The sequence below is a fragment of the Indicator indicator genome, chromosome Z (genome assembly GCF_027791375.1).
Source record: "Indicator indicator isolate 239-I01 chromosome Z, UM_Iind_1.1, whole genome shotgun sequence".
In the NCBI taxonomy this organism is placed as follows: Eukaryota; Metazoa; Chordata; class Aves; order Piciformes; family Indicatoridae; genus Indicator; species Indicator indicator.
The window spans coordinates 45,145,396-45,171,728 of NC_072053.1; the positions used below are offsets into that span (position 1 = coordinate 45,145,396).

The 26,333-nt window shown below is 39.0% G+C and overlaps 2 protein-coding genes across 11 annotated transcripts in view; one reads left to right on the plus strand and one right to left on the minus strand.

Moving 5' to 3' along the window:
• Positions 1 to 11,421, plus strand: part of DENND4C (DENN domain containing 4C) — a 41,581-nt gene extending 30,160 nt beyond the window's left edge. For 9 of the 10 annotated variants that reach the window (XM_054397976.1, XM_054397975.1, XM_054397977.1 and 6 more), the window contains 9 exons: positions 1,056 to 1,165; positions 2,163 to 2,338; positions 3,369 to 3,551; positions 5,014 to 5,203; positions 6,074 to 6,319; positions 7,523 to 7,640; positions 9,279 to 9,432; positions 10,490 to 10,554; positions 11,236 to 11,421. In XM_054397976.1, coding sequence (XP_054253951.1) covers positions 1,056 to 1,165; positions 2,163 to 2,338; positions 3,369 to 3,551; positions 5,014 to 5,203; positions 6,074 to 6,319; positions 7,523 to 7,640; positions 9,279 to 9,432; positions 10,490 to 10,554; positions 11,236 to 11,372 — 1,379 coding nt within the window. In that variant the 3' untranslated portion in view covers positions 11,373 to 11,421. The remainder of the gene's footprint in view (positions 1 to 1,055; positions 1,166 to 2,162; positions 2,339 to 3,368; positions 3,552 to 5,013; positions 5,204 to 6,073; positions 6,320 to 7,522; positions 7,641 to 9,278; positions 9,433 to 10,489; positions 10,555 to 11,235) is intronic. The other variant, XM_054397981.1, reaches the window with a different exon arrangement.
• A 9,954-nt stretch (positions 11,422 to 21,375) lies between these two features.
• On the minus strand, positions 21,376 to 26,333 carry RPS6 (ribosomal protein S6). The gene is made up of 6 exons (XM_054398252.1): positions 26,313 to 26,333; positions 25,370 to 25,501; positions 24,301 to 24,511; positions 23,792 to 23,938; positions 22,523 to 22,680; positions 21,376 to 21,815 (listed from the first exon to the last, which is right to left on the minus strand). Exons 1-6 carry the CDS (start codon positions 26,316 to 26,318, stop codon positions 21,720 to 21,722), a joined length of 750 nt encoding a protein of 249 aa, XP_054254227.1. The 5' UTR covers positions 26,319 to 26,333; the 3' UTR covers positions 21,376 to 21,719.

Here is a 26,333-nt window from a genome sequence, read left to right on the forward strand (position 1 = left end):
AGAGCAGTGTTTTATAGAAACTGTAAATAGTTGCCTAACTTAAAATGGCAGATTCTTGAGAGGGAAAACAAAGGAAAAAAACCTCTGAAAGCAAGCAAATCCAACCCCACATTCCCAAGCCTCCCCCAAAAAACTGAAGTAACACACACACAAAATGGATCACCTTTAATGTGGAATAGGACGTATTGGATGCCTACTTGATTTGAAATTGTGAAGGTGAATAACTGATGAATGTATGTGTATTGCCAAATTATCTCCCCCCTCAGTTCTAAATCTTAAGATAGCTTGTTGAACCATGGATGTTTGGTTTTTTTCTCTTTGCATTAGTTAGTGTAAATTCATTTCCATCAGGAGATGAAGAACTGTCTTGTGTATGGGACATAAGTCTATCAAAATCTTGAAAAGGCATCTTCTAGTTCCAGTCATGATTTTGTTTGTTTGTTTGTTTGAATGGGAAAGTTTTGCTGGGCTTGTTAGAAGTAGTACTGACAATTTTGCTTCCTAAAACCTGATTCCAGCCATTTCCTTCTGGTAAATCTATTCCAATTCCTTTTCCCCTCAATTCTGGACATAACCCTAAAGCCTAGCCTTTCCAAATTAAACTTATTTGTTTTACTGCAATGTCAGCCAAGAAAAACTTAACCACAGTAATGGCATATTTGGTATGGTGTCTCACTTCGTACTATCTTTGTTTTTGCTGTTTACATAAGGATGTATTATTCAAGGAATCTTGAACAGCTTTGCAGAATATCTTACCTTGTTGAGCAATCTTGCTGCTCTTTGCCATTCTTTATTCTTTCTTCGTATTTTCAGATTTTGTTCACTGATGCTTATCTATTTATTTATTTACCCATCTGTAATACATTGTTAGGCAAAAATTTGAAATATTAAGCACAAAAATTCTATTTTTATATATTGTAATTTTACTATCAGGGAAGTTACAGACCTACACATATCTTCTGATATAATTTTGTCTTGGTCAAAATTATTTTATTTGAGAATGGATGAATTACTCTTTCCTTGAATTAAAAACCCAAATGACTCTTTCTGTACAGGTGAACTCTCATTCCCAAGAAGAATGAAAGTTCCAGATTCTGAGAAGTCAGAGCACAACTCTTCACATAATACTAGCTTATCCAGCATTTTCCAGAACTATGCAATGGAGGTAAGATTAATAAACTCTTAGCTGAAAAATAGAATTATTCAGGGTTACTGTCTGCATTAATTTCCTGTTTTGTTGTATTGTGGTTGGATTTTTTCAAAACGCTTTTTTCCTGTATTTCTGCTTCAAAGATGCTCAATGCTTTTACCTAGGGTGTGACAGTAGCTTTAAAAAACAAGTGTGATAAATGCCTTTATGTATCTCTCATATAGAGAGAGAAGAGACAACTGAGAAAAGGGTCAAAACTTGAAGTGAGGCAGAATCTAGAAAACTGTGGTGAACTGATCGCACCTTCATTTCTTTGTCTTCCTGCATCCCACACAAAGGGATGAGGTAGAGAAGTTGGGAGTAATGTTGAGCCCAGGAAGAAGGAAAGGTCCAGGTGAAGGTATTTTAAGATTTGGGTTTATTTCTCATTATCCTATTCTGATTTGATAAATAATAATTTTTTCCTGCCAATTCAAGTTGTTTTGTCCATAACAGTAAATGCTGAGAGGTCTCCTTGTCTTCATCTCCAAGACTTTTGTCTTGTGTTTCTCCCCCCATCAGCTGAGGGAGGGAAGTGATAGCTTAGTGGGCACCCAGCAGCCAGCCAAGGTCATCTGACCACATCACTATAAATGTTTCTTTTGTGTTTGGTTTGTATTTTCGTGGTTTTTTGAGTAGACCTTCATTTTTTCGTGTACACGATGCAAAACAATTCGTATGTGCTGAAGGCTTCATAGAAGTGAGCATTGGCAAATGCTAGATTTGTAGCATGTCAGGATAATCCTTCTTCCAGGTCTCAAAACACCTGACAAAAATAATTATTAGTATTTGCATTTTGTGGGTAAAAGTTATGTGGACATTGTAACTCCTGAGTATGAGAAGTACTGATGAACTCATTCCTCCCAACTGGCAATCTGACTACCTGTCAGCTTCTGTGGATACTAAGCCTATAAATCCAATTGTAAAAGAACTCTGAAACAAGATTGATAATATTCATTCTTTGCTGTTCTAGGTATTGATGTCAAGCTGCTCTCAATGTAGAGTTTGTGGTGCCTTGGTTTATGATGAAGAAATTATGGCTGGATGGACAGCAGATGATTCCAACCTGAACACAACCTGTCCTTTCTGTAAAAGTACCTTCTTACCTTTGCTTAATGTTGAATTCAAAGACCTACGTGGCTCTGCAAGGTTGGTAGGTTTTATAGATACTCTTTGTGTCTTTGCATTTGTACATGGCTCTATTATTTTCACAAAAGGATCGTAGTTGCATCTCTCAGTATTTTTTTTGTCTAGATATTCACAAGAATGTATTCAATGGACATGACTGTACTAAAGGAAATTTTAAGTCACGTAAACTACTGGATTTCATTGTAAACCAGCCCAAAACCAAAGCAATGGTTGCCTTTTTACCATTTTTTTTGTTTCATATTTTCCTTGGGAGTGTAACTCTACAGAAGGTGTAATTCTGTTTGCACTTTGTTTAGCTTGTAAAACAAGGTTAATGAATCATAAGCTTTTAAAAAACACATGAAGCGGTTTTTAAATCTGTCAGCAAAGAATTTCTCCCAAATAAAATTTGTTCATAACTAAACCACTTTTCAGCTACATATGCTCCAATTTATTGTTTCTCCAGTAGTTCTTCTGTTTAAGCTTCTCTGCTTCCTATTTTTAACTCCAGCACTGTGAAGGCTGGAACTTACTTTAAGGTAATTCTCACTGTCATGATCATTGCTGTGGAATGAAGCTTCCATTTAGCACTCTCTAATGCTGAAATAAACAACTGTAGAGTGTCTACTTAAAAACCCTTAGCAGAGCAAGACTTGTTCCTGTTTTCTTGTGCCTGTAATGGTGTACAGTCTTTGAGTCTGTAATGTCATATTATGATAACAACGATTTTCAGTGATGTGTCAGCTGTTGATGTGTTGCTGCTGACTGGGAACCAATGACAACTTTAGATTCCTTTTATTGACTTCGTCTGATGTAGGATTTCTTATTTTGCAGACCGGATCTCTGTATGTGTTTGTTTACTCTGTGTACACAAGTTACAATCGAGAGTGCAGGATGAAGTTTGTGTTCTGCTGTTAAACCTCATAATGTCATATTTCCTTATTTTTGATACTTTGTGAAAGTAAACATTGAAAATAACTCTTTTTAATGACTTTATGCATGCATCTTAACCATTGCATTTCTCTCTCTTACCATTGCTGTTGTAACTTAGCTTCTTCCTGAAGCAGAGTACCTCAGGTGATAGTTTACAGAGTGGTACCCTTCCATTAACTATGGATCCTGTGGAGCAAAAATTGTTGTCTAGTCCAGCTGTTGCTGACTTGATGACTTTTTCAGATGACCTACAGCCAAGCCACACAATAGCTGTGGAAACCAGCTCTGCAGCTGAGCAAAGGTAGGTGAAATAGTTATTTCTGTCAGAAATGTATCAATACCTGAGTATTTATTCTTTACTTCTGAAGAAAAGGTTAGCTTATATACTAAATAAAGGGGAGAACTACAATTGTAGCTTGGTGATTGCTTGTTTCTTCTCATAGTTTTTGCATGTTTTAAGCACACTTTCATCAATTTGAAATAAGCTGTTTCAACTTAATGAGATTTAGAGATACAGCTATAGAAATAAGTCTATTATTGAGTAATAGGTAAAGCTTTTACTCAGTACTTTTAGAACACATTCACCTTTCAAAGACACACAAATTTAAGCATTACTTCTCTTTTACTTATGTTTAGAATTTAACAAAAAGGACCCTGCATTGAGGTAAATAAGTCCATTTCCTGGAACACTTTTTTGAGAAAAAGCTCTCAGAGCATTCCACATGTACCAAATGTGTTTTATGACATTGTGATGTAAATATTGTGATGTAAAACTGAAACTACTTTTGAAACTGTTTGAGGAATGACGCATTAAGGAGGAGGTGTCGTGTTGGAAGAGGGAAGAATTGAAATAATGCTGCTATGACCTTTTTCTGGGATTTGTTGACATGCTACATTGTAATTTTTTTTTTAATCATTATTCATTTTGGAATTCTTGAGTATCAGTGCCTGTAAGCTAATGAGCTAATGCCTGTCTCAGACTATTAAAACTTACATCAGTGTGATACTCTAAAGGTGGTATTGCTAACATTTATCTCTTAACTTTGATGTCATACATTTTTAGCTGAAGTCAAAGTTAGAAGTGAAGGTCACCTCTAAATTAATCTTTTCCCTCTGCAGATTATTTGGAAGCAGACGCTTTCTGTTTCACTTGCTTTTTCTTCTCTGTTTTAGCTGGATTGTTCCAGTTGTAAGGGGCACAAAATATTCCCAGATCTGCAAGTAGCCTGATTGTATGTGTTAGATTTGGTAGGCTATAATGGGAGTTTGCTTACATTACCTTGTTTGACAAGGCTGATGCTGGGTTTTTTTTCCAGTTGTTTTGGCATCAACTTATAAATTATTTTCTATAGTAGTTTTGCTCTGCTTAGGACATTTAGAGAAAGGAAACATAAAGAGAAGAAAAAGTAAAAAGGAGCATATTCAGAACAAGGTGGTCTTTGTGTATTGACAAAACTGTACATTGCTGTTTTGCTAAGCAAGGTAAAGCTAGACTAGAGCAATTATACAGAACTACAGGTCTTTCAGACTCATGTCTTAGGTTATATCTAGATGCTTTTGTGGAAGGAAGGTAATACTGTTCTGAGAGGTATTTTATTTTGTTTTGTTTTCCCTGAACTGTGGAGCTAACTGGGCAAATTTCTTATGAATAACAAAACTTGGTTTGGGATACTTACTTGGCAGCCTTTCTCTGCTTCCTTCTTGTTGCCATGGGAATACTGAATAGTTTCATATTAACATACTCTCTTCTAAAATCCAAACAGTGATGTGGCAGAAGAACAGAGTAAAGATCCCAGAACCATGAAGATGTCTGCCAGTAATCCAACAAAGCAGGGTGTGTCCTTGACTCGGAGCCATAGTGTTGGGGGTCCGCTGCAAAACATTGATCTTTCCCAGAGACCATCACACGGCATTTCAACAGTTAGTCTTCCAAATAGTTTGCAAGAAGTTGTGGTGAGTCCAGAAGCCGCACATTCAGTTGTCAGCAAAATACAGAATGCAGTAAATTTAGAATGAATAATGTCCCCTACTAGCATTTTTGTCCGTTTGGGGAACGGGAATGGCCAAGCATATTTTCATTTTCTTACAACAGTTACTCTAAAATTGCTTTTTGAGTACATTGTACCAACAGTGCTGCTTGAAGTGTCCTCTCTAGCAAAATGAAGCTAGTCTATCTTTCTAAAACTAGAAGCATGTTTTTAAAATGACCCAAATTCTAGAGCAGACTAAACAGAGTGGTGCAAACAACACCATTGAAAGAGAGCAAGTTTGCTCCTTTTCCACGTGTTTATGTACACTCCTCCTCTATATTGTTAGGTTTACCTCTTGGGTGGATTGGAGAAGGTAAGAGGCAGTATAGAAAAAATTACATTATTCTTGCCTATGAAACAGTGTTTCTTCTCTTTCCTGGTGCTTTTTATTGGAAAGAAGCTGTTGTAATATGGGAATTCATAATTCAGTTCCACATCTGTTTTAATTACTGGTATTTTTCTGTAATCTTCATTGCCACCACCTTAGATAACTTCAAAGAAAATTGCCTAAGCTCTATCTGTTATGTGAAAAAGAGAAAACACTAATTTATTGTAAATTCTTCCTGACTCTGCAGTTTCAAGCTAAGAAATACGTCAACAGTCGAAACTGCTGATGCTATTAAACTTATTGTTTGTACAGTACTTCCAGAGAGTTCTTCCAAGTATCAAAAGAATCTATGTACTGGAGGGTTTTCAGGGGAAATAATCCTGAAAAAATTTCTGGAAGAAAATTTTTATTTTTTCTGTTTAAAAATACCTGTTTTCCTTCCTTGCATGTGGTTTTCTTTTTCAGGATCCTTTAATAAAAAGACCTAACCCTCTTGCTGTATCTGTACCCTACCTGAGCCCTTTGGTACTGCGTAAGGAGCTTGAATCGCTGTTGGAAAATGAGGGAGAGCAAGTAATTCATACATCCAAATTCATTAATCAACACCCCATAATTTTCTGGAACCTAGTTTGGTATTTCCGACGGTTGGACCTACCTAGCAACTTACCTGGACTCATTCTAACATCTGAACACTGTAATGGTGGAGTGCAGGTAAGTGGCCTTCTCTTACTAGAATAGATACTTAGAGTAAGCTAATAGGTCAAAAAACTGGGGAAGTTATTTCTGAGTAGCTTGGATAATAGGTTCTTTTTTATTATAATACAAGTAGATACAAGTTTTCCACGAGGAACCATGAAGAAACGTGAGTGAAAACAGCATTCAAATGTTAATGAAGCTGTTCTCTTGCAAAAAGCTGGAGAACAGGATTCATTAAAGGGATGGCTGGTATTTAGAAGGAAACAATATGTGCCTGCGGAGCACTTGCAAACTGCATGTGAAGAATATACTTTGTTCTTTCCCACTAATACTTTTTGCTACTCAAACTCCAGAGTTTCACGACTATACAAACATAACCAAAGAATGCAGAATCTTTTGAGTATTTTGCTCTTCCCATTTCAAGGAGCAGATGTTTTTCTGAAATATACATGATTTGTATATGAAAATGCCAAATTCAATAGGCGTTTGTACGTGGTGCACATGAAAAGTAGTATTTTGCACTCTGTGCACTTCAGTTTTTAAATTCTTTCTCTCAATTTTCAAAACAAAAAACCCTGTCTTGGAGCCAATAACAAATTTCCAAGAAACGTAGTTGAAGACCAATACTAATGTAATGCCCGCTAGAAAAACACAGTGCTTTGGCAAGGGAAAACACAAGATGAGACATATTTCTTGTAACTGCTACTTTAAATCGATGCACTAGTGTTAAGTTCTTCTTGCCCACTAATTCTTACTGTATTTTTTATTCCAGAGGCACTTCATAAAATTAAGTAATTATGATACTCTTGTTTTGAGTGCCATATACCTTTAATGCAAATAAATGTTTCGTATTTTTATGCAAATAGAGATCAGCACATAGACATGCATACTACATCTTAATTCAGTTCAGAAAATAGCAAGATATGGCATGATAGGTAGTACAAATCAAGCAGCATGTTTGGTGTGCAAAAAGCGTTTTCAGAGACATAAATAGTTTTCTTCAGATACCTGTAGAAAACTTGAATGGCCTTTGTACATTACGCTAAACTAGAAAAAGCAATTAAATGTAACAGGATTTGTGACTGTTCTGAGTGATTGCATTTTCTCTAGAAGACATCAACTGTTCCTGTTTGTAAAATGAGTAAAGAGCAAGTTTTTTAAAATAATAAGACTGTGCTGATGTTTTAAAACCGTTTTTCCTTTCTTCATGTTTTTTAGCTTCCTTTGACATCTCTTGCTCAAGATAGCAAGCTAGTATGCATCCATCTTCTATGGGACAATATCAACCTCCACCAAGAGCCTGGGGAGCCCCTGTATATGTCTTGGAGAAATCTCAGTAAGTAAAACACATTACAGAAAGCAGAGGGAGCAGAGGCTATGGAGAAAACCAGGGTTTTTTTTTTTTGTAGTGTCTGAAGTGTACACAGCCTATCAAGTCCAAAAGCTTTGTTAGTGTGTGAAGCATCTACAATCCCTCAGGTACTTAATGTACTTTCAGTGTCAAATTGTTTGTGCTAATATCTTACTGGTCTGTGTGAAAAGGTATGTTAGTTGTTCTTTATATGTATTGCACTTGCAAACAGGGTGGGAGGATTTACTCCTAAATGAGATTCACTCCGTTTGAATTTCCATCACATTATCTGGTTATATCTGTGCAGACATGAAAAACAAGACTATTACAAACCTGTGTCTTGTGTTTTTGTAAAGGAATGAAAAATCACAGGTCCGATAAATATGTACGTTTGGCAGTCTACTCGACTGTCGAAAAGGGAGACCCAGGAAAGCCTTTGTCTACTGTAATTGTCTTTGGAAGGAGAGAAAAATAGGCAAAGTAGTTATGACAACTTGGGGATTTCATTACTTCTGATCAACAAAACCACTTTGTTTTACTAAATATCTCAGGCTGTGTTCTAACTTTAAAAAATAATGCTAAAAACTATGTAGCATGCTAATTCTGGTTCTTTGGGAGGAAAAAAGGATTTATGAAAATTGTCCTAAAAGTAAACAAACCGAACATTACAGTCAAGAGAACAGAGTAAGATGTGGTGTTTCCCTCAGCTTGTACAAAAGTGTGATACCTGAAGCATCCTCAAAGCATTCAGACATGAATGAAGATACATAAATACATGGGTATATGAAAACAAAGGAGCAAAAGGCCTGTTTTAAATGTGCAATAAAAGTAGTAGTATTGTAGACAGAATCTACAGCAGTGTCAGAAAGTGCTTGGAAAACAGGAAATTACATTTGTAAACAATCATACATGTCCAATCTGTGAAAACGCTAGGTGGTGTGATTATGATTACTAGCCTCGGTCTACATTTCATTTACACGCCGTGTGCTTGCTGCCTAATCTGTAGCCTTGTTTTTTTGCCAGTAAATATACTTAATATTCCCTCATGAGTCACCATTTTCCAAAGAGTAACAGTTCAGTGTTATTCTGGAAGTGGCAATGTAAGCAACAAATCATGATGGTAAATGTTTTGATAATTTTCTTTCCCGTTTGATGCAGTTGTGCATTAGGTATCTCAATAGGTAGCCCGAAGTTATTAATGAACTGTAGGTAGCTTGTAAAAATGGCATTGATGTGAAAAGTTTATTTGGTATGAAACATGACAGTATTTTGTTTTATTTATTTTGCTTCATGTAAAAATAACGTTCTTGGAGGGAAATTTTTGAATCTTAAATGCAGCAATAAATCTGAGTTAACAAATCAACATAGACAATACCTGATGCTGGATACTCTACAGTCTCGTGTTTCTTTGTTGTGGGAGCTCTTGCACATGGGTACTTGATGCATTTTGTCACTTGCTATTAAAGTGTTAAACAGACAAATTCTTTCCATCATAACAAATTTCTATAGACTGAGTAGAGGTTCTGTATATATATCTCACTTTGATGAAATACCTTCTGCATACTAAAATGGAACAAAAGTAATCTTTATTGTTTTAATAATCTATACTGTTGCATCTCCCAGATTCTTCTGAAAAGAAACCCTCCACAATGACAGAAGATCAGGAGGCCACAAACACACTGCTGGAGAAGATCAGACTAAGTATTCAACACAATGATGTTGTTAAACCAATCAACCTTCTCCTGCAGAAAGTGAAGCCAGATGTGAAACGGCAGAGGTAAAGCAATAATCTCTTACTTTCTCCTCATCAAATTGTGTCCACCTCATAATGGTAATACCATAAAGACCTCTCAGGAATATTTAATTTCATTTATTTCCACTAAACACGGTGTATATTTTTTTATGTCCAAATTTACAAACATATGTATTCTGTAGCCAAATTCAAAATTCATGCAAATCATTACATGCAATGTAACTCGTTAATAAAAACCAACATTTTACAGATTAACAAGGAAAATGCAGATATTGACTATAGAGATTTTGTTGTTGCTCCAGATCTAACAAATTGTTAAATACAAGTGTGGAAGCATCCTGTTGCAGTGTCTGGAAAATTCTCAAATTACCTAGTTGTACATACAGAAATTCTACCAACCTGAAGTATTAGCTAAGAAAAGTGGATGCAGCACAATCCACAAACAAGTGTTATTTTACACATCTCCTTTTAAGTGGAACATTTTTCAATCTGCACTGTAGCTCGAAGAGAGCTTCATACAAAAGCACAGCTTCTGACGTAAATAACAGGAGATACAAGATACATTTGAAGTCAATCGTGTTAAATCAGCTTTTCTTTTATGGTTCTAAAATCTAATCTGCCTAGAAAAGAATCTTTCTAAGTTCCACAAGGAAAAATATTCATACCAAGTTATTTAGTGATACCCATTTCTAAGATAAATCATAACACTCTGAAATAAAAATCAAAAGCATGAGTGATTTGAAGTAAGCCTGCTCCCTGTACCTCACCCTCAGGCAGGAATGAGTTAATAAGTAGTGCATAATTATCTTATTCTTGTCTTCATGGTATGTTTGGCAGAGGAATTTTTCAAAGATAATGTAGCAGCTGAGATTTGGCAATAATACAACTTTGTACACTGAGGAAAAACATTCAGATATGAGAAAAACTTAATCTAGTAATCATGTAGATCTCTCATGTAGATTTGTTAACAGAACAGGTCCAGAAATTAGGTAATAATAAGCATCTTCAACATAGCATTTCTAAAGTTAAGATCGTTGCTGCTGTTCCTAGTTGATAACTTACCCTTCAAAATATTTCCTAGGAGTTTTTACAGAGAAATTCTTTTCCTGTCTCTGGTGTCTCTTGGACGAGAGAACATTGACATTGGTAAGTAAAAAAATACTGTGAAACACTTAATGCCTGTGTATGAAATATATGAATACTTTATGTGAAATGTGTATAAAATTGACCTCATGCATGAATTTTTCAGTAAATTTTCAATTGCTCTGTTTTAGTGAAAAGTACTTTGCTTTCACTCTTCAAGTAATATATAAAAGTAATTCAGATGGGGCCATTAATTTTACTTTGTTTGAAATCAGTGATCAGTTATTTCTAACAAAGTTTGTTAGCTTGAAGCTTTAATTCGTCGTGTCTGAAAACTTGTTCCCAGTTTTCTCCATCTTTCTGTGACATACAAGATCTATGTCATCTAGCCATCTGATTGCCTATCCATTCCCATCTCTGTCCTGATGTCTATTTGATGCTATGTAAACAAAGGGGCCCTGTATGGGATGAGACAGAAAATACCCTGGGGACAGATAAACTGGATGGTGATAGAAGTAATGGGCATCTGCTGTGATGGATTGCAATGCTCCAGCATGAAAGTGGTTTTCACATTGTATTGATAAATTTTGAAAAATAATAACATATCAGTGGATATTTAGGATAATTGTTTTGTTATTGTATAAAAATCACCAAAAGGATTTGATAGGAACAGCAGTATGCACTGTACAGTGTTTTTTAAATTTAACTTCCAACTATGTTTGTTTGTTTGTTTTTTGGTTTCAGAGGTCTTTGATAGTGAATACAGACTTGCACATAAAAATCTACCAAAGGATGTTCTTGAAAAGATGCAGAAAATAGATACTCCACCGAACAGCAGGGTCGAGTATTGTAGGAAGTGTTTTGGAGCACCTTTAATATAAAACTGAGGAAGACATACACTAAACTTCAGGAAGAAAAAAGTAGACGTGAACAAACCAGGAGCGTGGTGATATATACACCTTGAATCCCAAAAGGCAGTAATTGACCAATTTGTCAAAGCAATTTCCTTGGGCTGCCACATACATTCTTGTCTTTCATCTCATGACGCACAGAACGCTAAATGTTTTAAAACTATACTAATAGCACGAGTTTACTTCAGTGATTGATCTTTTTCCCCCCCGTATATAATTCTCTTTTTCCTTACTCAAATCTTTCCTCCACAATGTCAAGTTGTTCAGAAAACCTGATGATTAGAAAGCAGCCTATAGTGGGTGATTTTCTTAAGGGCTGCCAATATTTGTGTATTTTGATGAAATACCTTTCCTGCTGGAGAATATTTAGATTCTTCACTACTTCTTTAAAACTACCTTTCTCTAAAGTGAGATCTCTTTGTTTGTGTGCAGTATGTGTGTATGAATGTAAATATTTGAGTCCTTGGATTGCAAATTGAAATGTAGTTGCTTTTATGAGATTACCATACCTAAAATTGCTGCCCTTCTCCAGACCCTTGTCCCAATCAGTACTCTGAATTACCTTCTGTTGACCTTTTCACAATGAATATATGTTTATAGCTGTAAACCCCAGAAACTTCCAAAGTTTTCCTGTATTCTCTGACAAGTTAAAGATCCTATGAACATGCTGCCACTTTCTTAAAAAGAATGATAGGTTCCTGCACAAAGCAGGTCAGAAGTGCATGGCTTCCTGAAAATTAGATGTGAAGCTTATATAGCATTAGGATGCCTACAAGGTTTGTCAAACAGATACTGTCTGAAAAAAATCATGCTTTATACTGTATGCATGCTTAAAAAGTGTCTTTTCCTTGAATTCTTTATTGTCCTCTCCTCTGGTTTCATGCTGGCCTGTGGATTAACTATTTTGCATTGATAGTCCAAATTCAATATTTCAATTAAAATGTATATATGTGGTCTTCAGGATGGAGATTTAGCACAAATTAAGTGCTTGAGTGTATGATCTGCAAAGATAAATCCATCTTTTGCATTGTTTCTGGTAGGTAAGACACTTCTTTCCCTTCATGAGTCTAACTGACCACAGCCACAGTAGTCATAGTCCTGGCAAGAAGAACCTGGATATTTGGTCATCAGTTTAAATAATTCTGTTACTTGAGGAGTATGATAAGATGTATTTCAGGCTTTTCCTGAAATCTTAATGGTGTGGCTTTTTTTTAATTATTCCTAGAGAAAGCAAGTGTAAGATTTGTAGCATGTGTATTTACTATGTACTACTCTCTTTCTTAAAATTTTCATTCTTGAAAATGATGAGGGATAAAGATCTGTCTGAAGCAGCTTCCACATGAAACAACAAAAGCAACTTTTGTTTTTTTCATGGGGGTAAACCAAAGGATTTGTACTATTTAGGACAAATTACATTTGCATCATAGACTGATTCATTGTATTTTGTCTAAAAGTGCTGATCCCAAGTTAAAATGGGGATATTGCCTGGACAGATTCTCTCCTGATGAAAATACCATGCTTGCTCAAGAATTAAAAGCAAGAAAACACACACTGACTTTTTTTTTTCTTCATTCTTTGTTCTTTTTAGTTTATGCATGGTTGCTAGCAGATACCTGAGCTACATTACAATGGAAGAGTAGAGCTTGATTCCTCATATATTCCTCCTTTCTCCTATTAGTAATTGACGTATGCAGTTCCATCCTTTTAAAGTCAAAATCTCTTGGAAGCATTTGTCCAAACAACTTAGCACTTTTTCCTGTACCATTTTATATTGATCCTAAACATACAGCCATACAAAGATGATTTTTGAGTGTTAAATGGACAAACTGTATGGTTATGTGATGCAACTTGAATGGAATCAAGTTTTAGTTAAATTTTCCCAGTTCAAGAAATTGCAAAGAAAACCTGTCTGGTCAGTTCTGGTTTAGGTAGTTGGTGACATCCAAATTGCTTTACAGAGTTATAAATAATACTATTGTATACTAAATTCTATAAGCAGATTACCTTCCTTTCAGAGCAGTCTTCCCATCTGTTGCTGAAAGATATATTCATCAGGAGGTAATGTTGTGGAAACAGCAAAGCAGATTGTGTCACAGCATCTAGTGTTAAATGTTAGGTAGCCTTTCATGGGGTGTATACACTAAAAAACAAAAAAAAACAAACCTAAAGCCTGAGGGGAAAGCGACAGGTCCAGGACTGAACTGGCTTTGATTTACTCCTGCATATTGGTATTTTTGTACACTACAAATTAACTTTTATTCCTGTTGTGTATATACCAGGATTTCAGAGTGGTAGAAGTCCTGCAAGTATTTACTTAAAATCTTGAGTATGCTTACAGAAATTATTTAATATAGAATAATAAAAGTAGGCACTTACTCTTTTTAATTTAATTTTTTTCCCCACCTAGTTTTTAGTAGTTAATCATCTGGTTCTTGAATTAAATTCATACTTCAAATTAAAAGGGAGATCTCTGAAAGATCTAAGGAGATGATTTTTGGGGGGAGAATCAGGTTCACAAAAATTTGGAAGTAATTAATAACTTGTTTTTTCCTATTCAATTTCTCTCCTTTTAAATGCGTGATGGCACTTCGTGTTCTTTGTTTGACTTTTTAGGTCTTCTCTTACAAACAGGTAGAGACTGCAGGCTTTCCTACACAAACTTTCTGAGATGTAGGCTTCCTTAATTTGAAGGTTGAAAGAACCATGAGCCTGCAGAAAAGGGCATGGCATAAAGCAGCTTAGCATGGCTCAATACTTGGGTGCTTGAAAATCTGGACAAAAGTAATCAGTGAAGAGTCTTTGAAATTTTATATGAGTGCATTACAAACACTTCCGGTTTTATGAAAATTGGGTATTAAAGACATAATAAGTTCTTCTCCACCGGTTAGTAATAGCATGAACTTCTTGGGCTACATAGGAATGGCTTAGTTATCAACAAATGCTGCTAATTTGTTTGATGCTCACTCCTAGTAATCTAAATTCATCTGAATCCATAATGCATGAATGAGCTGGACAAACTGGTGTGAAGGAGAGGTGTAGATAGGCTTGATCGTGCTTCTGTTTTCCTCTTAGTATAAGTAAAAAATACACACTTTTGCTCACTTTAAATACTCTTGCCTACAAATACTCTTTTCTAGTAGCTCAACAGTCAGTGTTCAGGAGAGTTGGCTCTTCTGTGTGCATTTTGGAATTCTCACATAGAAACCTGAAGAAAATGTTTGCAGATCAATAAATTATTAACTTCAAAATGAGACTATAAACAAATGGATTACATAGTAGATGCCAATGGTTAATGAATGCCCAAGAACTTAGAAAGTTTGTGTTGGAATAACAATTACCACAGAGAAGCTTCCTTGCTTTGTTGCCCTAAGGATGTTGAACTACAGTCAAGTTACACTGTAAAGATATATGTTGCACCTTTCACCCAGCTGTAAAACACATAGCTTATGCGCTCATATCAAAATAGATTGCTTTTTTTTTTTTAAAGAATTAAACAACAAATGGGGTCTTAAGTGTTTAAAATCAGGATTCCTAAGTGACAAAGGTTTTTCTTTATTAATTATTAATATATTCTGGTGCATTATCAGGACATAACAACTTTCAGAACTCAGTAAGTATAGGAGGCTGGTGTGGCTTGCAGTATTGACATAGTGACAGGTACCAGCTTTCGCATTTTACTAGAGCCATCCATATGTTACTTATAGTAAGAGCCTGTCTGGCTATTACATAACTCAAGTTTGGACAATAAAATTTTAATGCAAAATGTTTTGTTTAGAATATCTATTTCAAACTAAATTCATCTTGTTTAGCATGTGACTTAGTCTTGTTCCTAGTGGAATTTCACATTGGTTAAGCTCAAGCTACATTGCACTTGTGAATGAATAATTTTGTTCTATTTTAACTGTGAATTAATGGCTTTTGGTATTGCTGCAGGTAGAAGAATATATCTTTCATTGAGTTTACTGCTTTCCTTGAATAACTGCAACATAGGGGATATTTTCAAAATATATATTAAATTAGATGATAGAAATTATATTTGTAAAACAAACTGTTCAAATGTAAGTAACTGAGGAATCCACTCTGTAGTTTGGCGGGGGGGGGTTGTTTTGGTTTTCTTCATTTTAAAACTCTTAATTCAACAGTTACTTCAATACAGATGACTTTATTTCATTAAATGGTAAGCAGGTTGTCTTACATAACTGTACATTTTCAAAAGAAGGTTTTTTTTTTTCCTTTAGCTAGTAAAAACCTTAAGGTGCCTTCTGTATGTCAGCTTTTCATTATGGACCTTTTCAAAAAACAAACACCCTTTCTACTTCTAAGTCTTGAAACTGAATGGATAAATTGGACTTTAATTTTGTATTCTACTGTGCTGTATATCGTGTTGGAAATTGATGGGAGTTTTATTCTTTCAGTCTGCATCAATCAGTGGTGCAAATAAAAGGGATTGTTTTGTTGTTTTTAGAAGCACATTAAACTCCTTTTAGGAGCTTAAAATAAACTTGAGGATGAAAGGATGTAGTGTGAATAAATTATGAATTTATTAAGTGTGCTGCGAAATTTTGTTTCATGCAATAGAATTTGCACTGGTTTAGTGACTATTTTGAACTGTTGAAAATGGCATCCATTTACTGTGCTTTGATTAGCAAATGTTTCTCTGTAATGGTTTTGTACATTTGACAAATGTTTCTTGAGTTTAAAAGGGCACTCTGCATATTCTGAAATCTGTATAGATATCCTAGACTAAGAAACAATTTTCATGTATTTCCCAAAATAAAATATGTATGCATCCTGTGTAAAAAAAGGGAAAAAAATCATCTGTTCACCTTTTTTATCTGTTTGGCAGAATTTAATCTTAAATTTAAATTCATCTATTGTAGGGCAATTGTTCCATAGCACCTCAGTGATGTCTGAATGGTGGGAAAGAGCAGGAGCAGTTGAGGGAGAGAGAAGGTAGCATCCAGCTGTGGAGATTTGGTTCATTAGAGTGGATGGCTCTGTGGCACTTAAGCAACCCATGGGGGCTAGCAGGGGTAAGAACTGGAAAACAAGCTGAGGGAGGCAGAATGCATGAAAGTCTTACTTGTGCTGAAGTCAAGGACCCTGGCTTCCTGATGATAGAGCTGCTGTTCTCTGCTCACCAGAAAAAGTTTCATTAATCAGGAGGTGGGAACAGGCTGGTGGCTGTCCTTAGCAGAACACTTCCTGGGAGTCCTGGTTGCTCATTGACTTCAGAACGGGGCCACAGAGAAATGCTTTCGGTAATGCATCCTGGCTTTCAAGAAACACTGGTTTACTTCCTTAACATACTTGCAGGTACAAGGGTTCTCAGTGAGCTGGCTGAAGTAGTTGCCAAGACACTTCCCATCTTTTACCAACAATCCTGCCTAAGTGGGCAGGTCCCAGCTGACTGGAGATTGGTACCCATCTATAAGAAGGGCTGGAAGGAGGACCTGGGGAACTACAGACCTGTCAGTCTGACCATGGGGACTGGGAAGGTTCATGGAGCCATTATGCAGCATGAGCAGGGCAACCAGATGGTCAGGCCCAGTCAGCATGGGATCATGAAGGGCAGGTCCTGCTTGGCCAGCCTGATCCCCTACAACAAGGTGACCTGCTTAGTGTATCCGGGAAGGGTTCTGGATGTTTATCATGTGGACTTCAGTAAAGCCTTTGATGCCACAGCATCATCCTGGGGAAACTGCTTATAGTTTGAATGGGTGAACAGTGCAGTGGATTAAGAACTGGCCATATGGCTGGGCCAAAAGAATGATGGTGAATGGAGCTAAATCCAGTGGGCAGCTGGTCGCAAGTGTGTTTCGTCAGGGCTCAGTATTTGGGCCAGTTTTCTTTAACATGTTTATCAAGGACCTTGACAAGGAAATTGAGTACACCCTCAGTAAGCTTGCAGATGAGACTAAACTGGGTAGGAGTGTTGATGTGCAGGCTCTGCAACAGGATCTGGATAGGCTGGTTGGATGGGCCAAGGTCGGTTTGAGGGTTCTGCAAATGGGTCACAACGACCCCATTCAGTGCTACACGCTCAGGGCAGAGTGGCTGGAAAGTTGCCTAGCAAAACGGACTTAGGGGTGCTGATTGACAGCCAGATGAACATGAGCCAGCTGTGTGCTTTGGTGGTCAACAGCATCCTGTCCTGTATCAGGAATAGCGCAGCTAGCAGAAGTAGAAAAATGATCATGTTCCTATACTCAGCAATGGTGAGGCAACACCTTGAATAGTGTTCAGTTTTGGGACCCTCACTACAAGGACTTCAAGTTGCTGGAGTGTGTCCAGAGAAGGACAACACCGCTGGCGAAGATGCTATGGAACAATTCTTAGGAGGAGTGGCTGAGAGAACTGGGATTGCTTAGTCTGCAAGAGAAGGTTGAGGGGAGTCCTTATTGCTCTGTACAAAAACTTTAAAGGTTGTAGTGAGGTAGAGGTTGGCCTCTTACCATCAGGTGATGGGACAAGAAGAAATGGCCTGAAACCGTGCCAGGGGAGGTTTAGATTGGATATTAAGAAACATTTCTTTATGGAGAATAGTCAGGCATTGGAACAGGCTGCCCAGGGAGGTGGAGTCATCGTCTTCCCTGGAGATGCCCTGGTGAACATGGCACTATGGGACATGGATTAATGGCCATGATGGTGTTAAGCTGACAGTTGAACTCCATGATCTTTTCCAACTGAAACAAATCTAATTCTTCGATTAAAGTGACAGTTATAACAGATTTGCGATTGCCAGATGTAAATGCACTAAATGCAAGGGATTTAGCTCAGGTTTGTAAATCCTGGGTAGACTCTAACAAGGTTGGAGGCACAAATCTTTGCCCTGGCTCTAATATACAATGGAAATACAGCAAAAGTTAAGCCACGTATTGAATGCAGAGTCCTTACCAAGAGCATGCTAAACCACTGTCCATCATTTAGCACCACTCCTGGCTCACTGGTGAGGTCCCAGACGACCGGAAGCAGGCCAGTGTGATACCCATTGACAAGGGCTGGATTGAGGAACCTGGAAACTTACAGGCCTGTCAGCCTGACCTCAGTGCCAGGCAAGATTATGGAGCAGATCATCTTGAGGGCAATCACAGCACACCTGCAGGATGGCCAAGGGATCAGACTGAGCCAACATGGACTTAGGAGGGGTAGGTCCTGCCTGACCAACCTAATCTCCTTTTATGACCAAGTGACCTGCCTGGTGGATGTGGGGAAAGCTGTGGATGTAGTCTACCTGGACTACAGCAAGGCCTTTGGCACCATCCCCTGTAGCAAACTCCTGGCAAAGCTGGCAGCCCATGGCTTGGACAGCAGCACTCTGCGCTGGGTTAAGAACTGGCTGGAGGGCTGAGCCCAGGGAGTGGTGGTGAATGGTGCCACATCCAGCTGGCAGCCTGTCACTAGTGGTGTCCCCCAGGGATCAGTGTTGGGCCCCATCCTGTTCAATGTCTTTATTGATGATCTGGATGAGGGGATTGAGTCCATCATCAGTAAATTTGCAGACACGAAGCTGGGAGCAGGTGATCTGTTAGAGGGTAGGAGGGCTTTGCAGAGGGACCTTGACAGGCTGGACAGATAGGCAGAGTCCAACAGGATGGCATTGGACAAGTCCAAGTGCTGGGTTCTGGACTTTGGCCACAAGAACCCCATGCAGTGCTACAGGCTGGGGTCAGAGTGGCTGGAGAGCAGCCAGACAGAAAAGGACCTGGGGGTACTGGTTGACAGTAGGCTGAACATGAGCCAGCAGTGTGCCCAGGTGGCCAAGAAGGCCAATGGCATCCTGGCCTGGATCAGGATTAGTGTGGCCCGCAGAAGCAGGGAAGTCATCATGCCCCTGTACTCAGCACTGGTTAGGCCACACCTTGAGTACTGTGTCCAGTAAGAAGGGCATTGAGATACTTGAACATGTCCAGAGAAGGGCACCAAAGCTGGTGAGAGGTCTCGAGCACAAGCCCTCTGAGAAGCGATTGAGGGAGCTGGGGTTGTTTAACCTGGAGGCTCAAGGGAGACCTCACGCTCTCTACAACTACCTGAAAGGTTAATCTCTTCTCCCAGGCGACCAGTGACAGAACAAGAGGACAGCCTCAAGCTGTGCCAGGGGAAGTTAAGGCTCAAGGGGAGGAGAAAGTTCTTCACCGAGAGTAAATGGCCAGTGGAATGGGCTGCCCAGGGAGGTGGTGGAGTCACCATCCCTGGAGGTGCTAAGATTGGACGTGGCACTTGGAGCCACTGTTTAGTTGTCAGGTGGTGTTAAGTATGGGCAAGAGGTTGGAAAAGACCCAAGAGATCAAGTCAAGCCTGGTTGATTCTGTGGGTCTGTGTTCCTATCTTGCATGAAGGAAGAGGAGCACAGCCTGCTGACCCTCCTTGTCTTATTTCCCCCCAAGGTGTTCCTCTCAGGATTTTTTATACCCTACCCCTGGCTGTCTCTGCCTTCTAGGTGATGTTTAGTATATACTAGAGTTGGATGGAGAGTTGAGTAACAAAGACATAGATGTTTAGCTTGTACTTTCTTTGGCTCCTTATCATACTGAGGGGTGTCAGCTTCCAATATTAAAATTGCAGTTAATTAGGTAAAGATCTTTGCTCAAGCACTACGGCCTTCAAAAATCTCTTGTGTTACATTAGTTTAGCCAAAACAGGGCCCTCTTATTTTCACAAGATTCCCTCCTTCAGCCATTGGCAGGCCAGTTCTGCAGATACCAATTTCCAGAAGAACAAGCATTTCTTGGTTGCAAGCATCTTGAACTTTCTCTTAAAGCACACTAAATTAACCTGCACTCCTGTCACACAGCAAGCTGAGCAGTTATCCCGGTTACCTGAACAGTTGTCTCCATCCTTTCAAAGCTTCTCAGACCTGGTTAAACACTGCCCTCCTACAGGAGGGTTTGCACTGACTTCCAGTTATGGACCAGGCTCTGTGAAGATCAGTGGCAGTCAAAATATGCAGGGAGGAGCAGAGGCTTCCCTCAAGGCATTTCCCTTTAGTATTTTTTTCCTGTATTTGTGTGACCTTACCAGATGTTACCAATATTACGATGTTTCCTTGAGTTGTGGAAAAAGTATGTAATCTGTGCTGGCTCTACAATCTGCGTGTACTAGGTCCAATTCTAGGTACTACAGTTCAAGAGACAAGACTGAAGAGAAACATCACAAGGATTACCAAAGAGCTGGACCAAGTGCCCCATAAGGAATGGCTGAAGGACCCTGGGTAATTCCCAGAGGAAACCCCATCACATACTTAGAGGGCATCTACAAGGACAGAGGTTCTCCATTGGCAAGGAACCAACTGGAGAAAAGGCAACATGTGCAAGTTACACCACATTTTTTTATTTACTGTCAAAAAAAACCCACAACAAAATCATTACCTCACCAAGGACATACTAAACTCTCCCATCATTGGGTTTTTCAACAGGGTACTAGATAATCTCATCTAAGGTTGGACCCATATGATCTTTTGGGGTCACTTCAAACCTGGGCTATTCTTTAATTCTGTAATTTTAAGTCATGGTATCCTCATTTGTATTTACAAACCTGTAACTATAGAACGAGGCCATTCCTGGTACTAGATCTGCAGAAATCTGAATATGTAAAGGCTGCTCTTTTCATCCTTGAAATTTCCAAGTCAATCCTTTTAACAGCTGGCTTACTCACACCATGGTACCAATTTCAGGAGCAGAATGGTAAAATACTTACGAGGATCAAGTACAAATCCCTGCTCCTTATGGAGCTACCTAAATACCATGACTAAGCATGTCATATGGGCACTTGTGATAGGCTTGGTAACATCATCACTTACTTCCCTGAGGATCTTGCTCCAGTGACTGACATCATTGCACTTAATGCTGTTAAGAGTCAGCTGAAGGTACTACGTTTTACCTTAGAATCAGAGACAAGTGACAAAATTCCTGGTATGGAAACATTATCCTGTACTTAAGAGAAAAAAAAAAAAACACAAACCCCACCACATGAACAGTATCAGATGAGTTGGACCCAGAGTTCATGAAGAGTAGCTGAAGTTTAGTTCTGAGAACTGCTGAACCATCACAGAGGATTTTGCTGTTACTGGGTTTTCCTGCAGGCAGGATTTACAACATGCATGCACCCACAAGGTTATAAACTAACTGGAGTTATGAATATCTAATTCAAATTCTCAAAAGAGAAATTAATCAAGACCAAGGTTTGTTCCAGTTTGGTCTGCATGCTGCAGTTAGTCTAGACTATTATTTAAGAAATGGCTAGTAACAATATACACTGGAAAGTCTCATGTGGGAAGTTAGCCACAAAAAGAGTTTATTTTTAGCATCATGTACATCTTTACTTCTGACTTGACTCAGACTTAGATGTAGAAGCTCTCAAGGAAGAAAGCCGGCGCCTCTTTGCAATCTGCTCCTGGCGTTTCTCCTTAGCCTCCTGCAAAGGAAAGCAGTATCAAGTTGAATACCAAGATGCTACAAATTATCAAGCACCTCAAAACATCGAGGAAGGACAACCTAGAGAAAAGGCAGCTTAAAAAGAAGCTAACACAAAGAATGGGATTTCTTAAGTCAGTAAGGGAAAAGTGTTTTCAGTTCCACAGATGTGAGGAATTCTGCTACAGACCCATGTCTTTAACATGGATTAATGTCCAAACTTACAGGAAAGCCGTGTTCACAACATACTACAGGTCTACCTACTTTGTCTGAAGTTGTAGAATGCTCAAGCACTGTGCAAAATATTCTGACAGGACTGCTGCATCAGTCACTGCTGTTTTAGGTACACGAGCAAACTCATTCAAACAAATACATTCTTCCCATCTGTCCAGTGCAACTGCTGGATCCTGTTTCTCCACAAAAATCACTCAGATGCTTGGGCACCTGAGTTAGACTAGAATTCATATCAACTGTAACTCTTCATTATTTACATCAAAATTAGCTCTCAGTTAACTTGTTAGTTAATATCTACTATTCTTGCACCACCAAAAATGAGTAGAAATGCTCACAAACATTTGACCAGCAATGTTTATACTCACGTTCTGGCACTCCAGTTGAACATGAGCTATGTTAAAAAGCAGCTTGCACCTTAGCAGTAAAGTTTATCAAATCCCTTATCCCATATAGCTAAGTTAATGGCAAACGCACCTTCATTCTCTTGGCCAAGAGCTTCGCATACTCTGCTGCTTCCTCCTTGTTCTTTTGAGTGCGCTGCTTCTTCAGCGCAATGCGCCTGCGCTTATGCTGCAGAACGCGAGGAGTCACTAACCGCTGTATCTTTGGAGCCGTAGTCCTGGGCTTCTTGCCTGAAAAAAAAAACGAAATAGCAGAAGCACCGTGACAGATGATCTTCCAAAGAGGCCTCAAGCCTCATTAGCAAACCTAAAAAAGTTCCATTTAGTGTTACAATAACGTTTAGTGTACTGTGAATTATAGCAACTTAAACAATGTTCAACCTATTGACACATTTTGCAGGAAAAAAAAAAAAAACAAACAATTCCTGCCAGATGTAGCATTACCCAAAACACAATCTTGGTGCTCTCAAACTGTCAGCAGTAGTGAAGTGTAAGCAATGCATTTCTAATAACCTGCATTTTGGTGAAAATTCCTGGCCCCTCAGCAGGCCTGTCTTAAATAGTGCCCCCTAAAATTAAAGCATTCAATGAACATGGAAACTCGTCACCTAGCTTTCAGAAGCTATTACGTTTCCAGTGCTAGAAAGTTAGCTCTAAAATTATACATAGACACCCATTTCCAAAAAAACACATTGACATAGCCCACAGTGAGCAAACACACACCACCACCACACACAGATCCTGCCCTGCTTCAGTAGTCACAAACAAGTTTGATGTCCACCAAGATCCCACTCTTAGTTCCTGAGATGCAGAAAAACAGCAGTCTTTTATGCAGCAAGTTGCCACAGTACTCAAACTGCTCAAGATCCTTTCTGCTAAAAATTCTTACCCTTTGTCCCCTGATCAAATGCAGAACCCAAAACTAAAATCTTAAGCTGCAAGGGAAGTAGTGTCCTCCCAATAACAGCTGATTTTGGAGACTGCCATAAGGAACAGGAAGAAACACTTAGTATCTATGCACTGCATTTTATTCATGTTACTACAATATCTCAGAAACATTCCACCTCATATTTAACCTTTTATATTAACAATGACTTTTGAGTTAATCCTAGAACCACTAGTAAATACCACCCCAGATTCTATCAAACATTTCTAAATTGTGCCAAAATGGAAAGGGAAGAGTAAAAGAAATGGGGCAGCTGGGAAACTCCCATTATGTGCAAGTCAGAGCTCACATAGTCTAAGTACTGCAACACAAGGACAGACTGCCTTGGTCCCTGCAGTAGGTTAGGCACTTCGCTGATGATCATTACATAAACTCAAGTAGCTGCTGATTTCTTACCCTCTTTGTTCAGAGGCTTCCTCACAACATACTGGCGAACATCGTCCTCCTTTGACAGGTTGAAGAGCTTCCGTATTCTGCTTGCCCTCTTGGGACCAAGACGCCGAGGCACAGTCGTGTCTGTCAGCCCAGGAATATCCTTTTCACCTTTGAGAATAAATTTAATCATGGTAATTAATCCTGCATCTAGTAAGTATCTGCTTCATTACTGGACTTCAAATTTAAGTTTAAAATGCATAAAAACTCAAAATAATATTAAATAATCCTTAAGGTTCACCAATAGCACCACCCCTAGCTACACTTCACTGATTTAACATGATTAGATCACTGGGAACAAGAAAAGCGTCTCAGTGACCGATTTTTAACTACAAGAATGAAAATGTTAAGAGGTAATTTTAAAACATGTTCACTTTGAAGCTGGGACTGCATTTACATTCTATAGAAGTTCTCAGCCACCAGCAAGAAGTGTCCTTCCAGGTGCCTGCTGCTTGTCTCATCCAGACTCTTACCCTTTTTTACTATCACCAAGTTCAGAACACTCAGGTTGGCATCAACAATGCAACCACGGACAGATTTGCGTTTTCTCTCTCCAGTTCTTCTGGGACGATAGCAGGAGTGGCCCTTGCTGAGCAGAAGGCGGACACGCCCATGGGTCAGGACACCTTGCTTCATGGGGAAGCCTTGTTTGTCATTGCCACCACTGATACGGACAACATATCCCTATGAAAAGATAGAATACAATCCTCAGATGCTCATGTGTTTTTATGGCTTCAAAAAGAACAACATACTGCCCCTAACTATAGGTCTTTGTGTCACAATTCAGGAAAAATTAGTTACTGCTGAAGCAAAACAATTTCTTTAACCAACACCACTCCAATGATTTGGGAATTTCACCTAACTTCTGCTTGCCAGTATTTATTGCTCTAGCCACATCAGACTGAATGTTGTCCATTACTGTCTATCTGTTCTTTAACCCTGAACATAGTCAAAGCCTGTTATCATGAACTGGAAATCTGCATACAACACAAGAGCATCTGGAGTGGGTTTACCTGAAAAAGGTGAGGTAAAAGTAAAGTTTCCATCGCTTTCCTTATCAAGGTTGCAGTAGAAAACATCAACCTACTCAAATTCAGCTTGATTGTCCATAATAGCAGCCAACTATTCCAAGCCTATCCACCAGGCCCAACATGCTTTTCCCCCATGTGCAAATAGCAGCTTAATCACAATAAAAGCAATTATAAACTTGTTCAGTGAAGAAGGCATCAGCAGTTCTATGGCACAGATTTAAGTTGCCCTGAACACCAATAGAGCATGCAAATGAAAAACTAAAAATACTGCAAAGAACAAACAAGAAACTCTGAAGACAAAGCTTGAAAGAAAGGCACTTTGATAAATCGAAGTAGCAGAGCTGGCAAGCATAATCACCAAATTCAGTGCATATATAAAGCAATATAAACTTTTAGCATAATCTGCCAAATGTACACCACACAAACTCTTTAGTGTGACAACTGCATACCATAGAAATTTTCTAAATTAAGCTCCTCAAATACAGTTCACATACCCTTGTATGCAACATACCTTCCACTCCTCACCAAGAGAATCAGCTGCGACCTCTGTGGCCATCCGTTTCTCATAGAATGTTCTCAGCTTGCGCTCATCGTCCACTTCAATAAGTTTCTGACAGCCAGTGGCTGGGAAAGAGATGTTGAGCTGAGAGAAAAAAAAAGAAAAAAAAAAAGGCGTTGTATTTTGGTTGAAACGTTTCATGAGCCGTTTTATCAGAAAATAAGCATTTACCCACGGGTTCCATCCTAGCATCTTGAAGATGAAATCCCGCTTACATAAAGGCTTAGTACTCAAAACCTGTCACCATCACCGTGCTCGAATGGCCAGGCAACACTGTCCTTAGCCACAGCGGGCTGTATTATTTTAAGTTACACAGAAAAACGACCCTCCCAGAGCTGTAACTCGATCATCTTCCAGAACACCAATCAAGCAAGTCTAGGTGAGGAAAGCAGAAAAACAAAAAAGAAAGCCCTTCCCAGCACAACTGTTTTAGAAAACTGCATGACGCTTATCTGCGTTGATTTCTTGTACGTTCTTGGCGCCGCTGGAAAGGCCGGAGATCGGGGACGCCTCCTGGCGCCTCCTCCTCAAGCACACTCCGATGTAAGCACAAGCTCAAATCCAGCGCACATGGCGCCTCCCTGCAAAGCCTCGTCACCAAAAGCGCAGACTTCACACTTCTTAAAAAAAGGCGTTTCTGAGCAGAATAACCTCTACTGGAACCCAGGGTTCCACGGCCCCATGACCCTCGGAGAGGCACCAGCGAGGGAACGAGATCCGCGCGGCCACCCCGACGCCCAACCATCCGCTCCCATCCGCGCCACAGAGACGGTACATCTCCGTCCCCAGGGACCATGGCCCTCCGCCAGTGGTCCCGCATTCAGGACTGCTGCCATTTGTGACAGGGAAGCCCGAACTCCGGCGGGCGCAGCCCCACACCCTAGAGTCCCCATACTTTCATCTCCTCCAAGCCGTT

Bases quoted from the DNA above. Each gene is read 5' to 3' on its own strand.
- RPS6 (XM_054398252.1), bottom strand. The intron at 24,512-25,369 runs GTATGTTGCATA...ATCTTTTCATAG, and splicing joins CTCTTGGTGAGGAGTGGAAG to GGATATGTTGTCCGTATCAG. The intron at 21,816-22,522 runs GTGCGTTTGCCA...TTTCCTTTGCAG, and splicing joins TCTTGGCCAAGAGAATGAAG to GAGGCTAAGGAGAAACGCCA.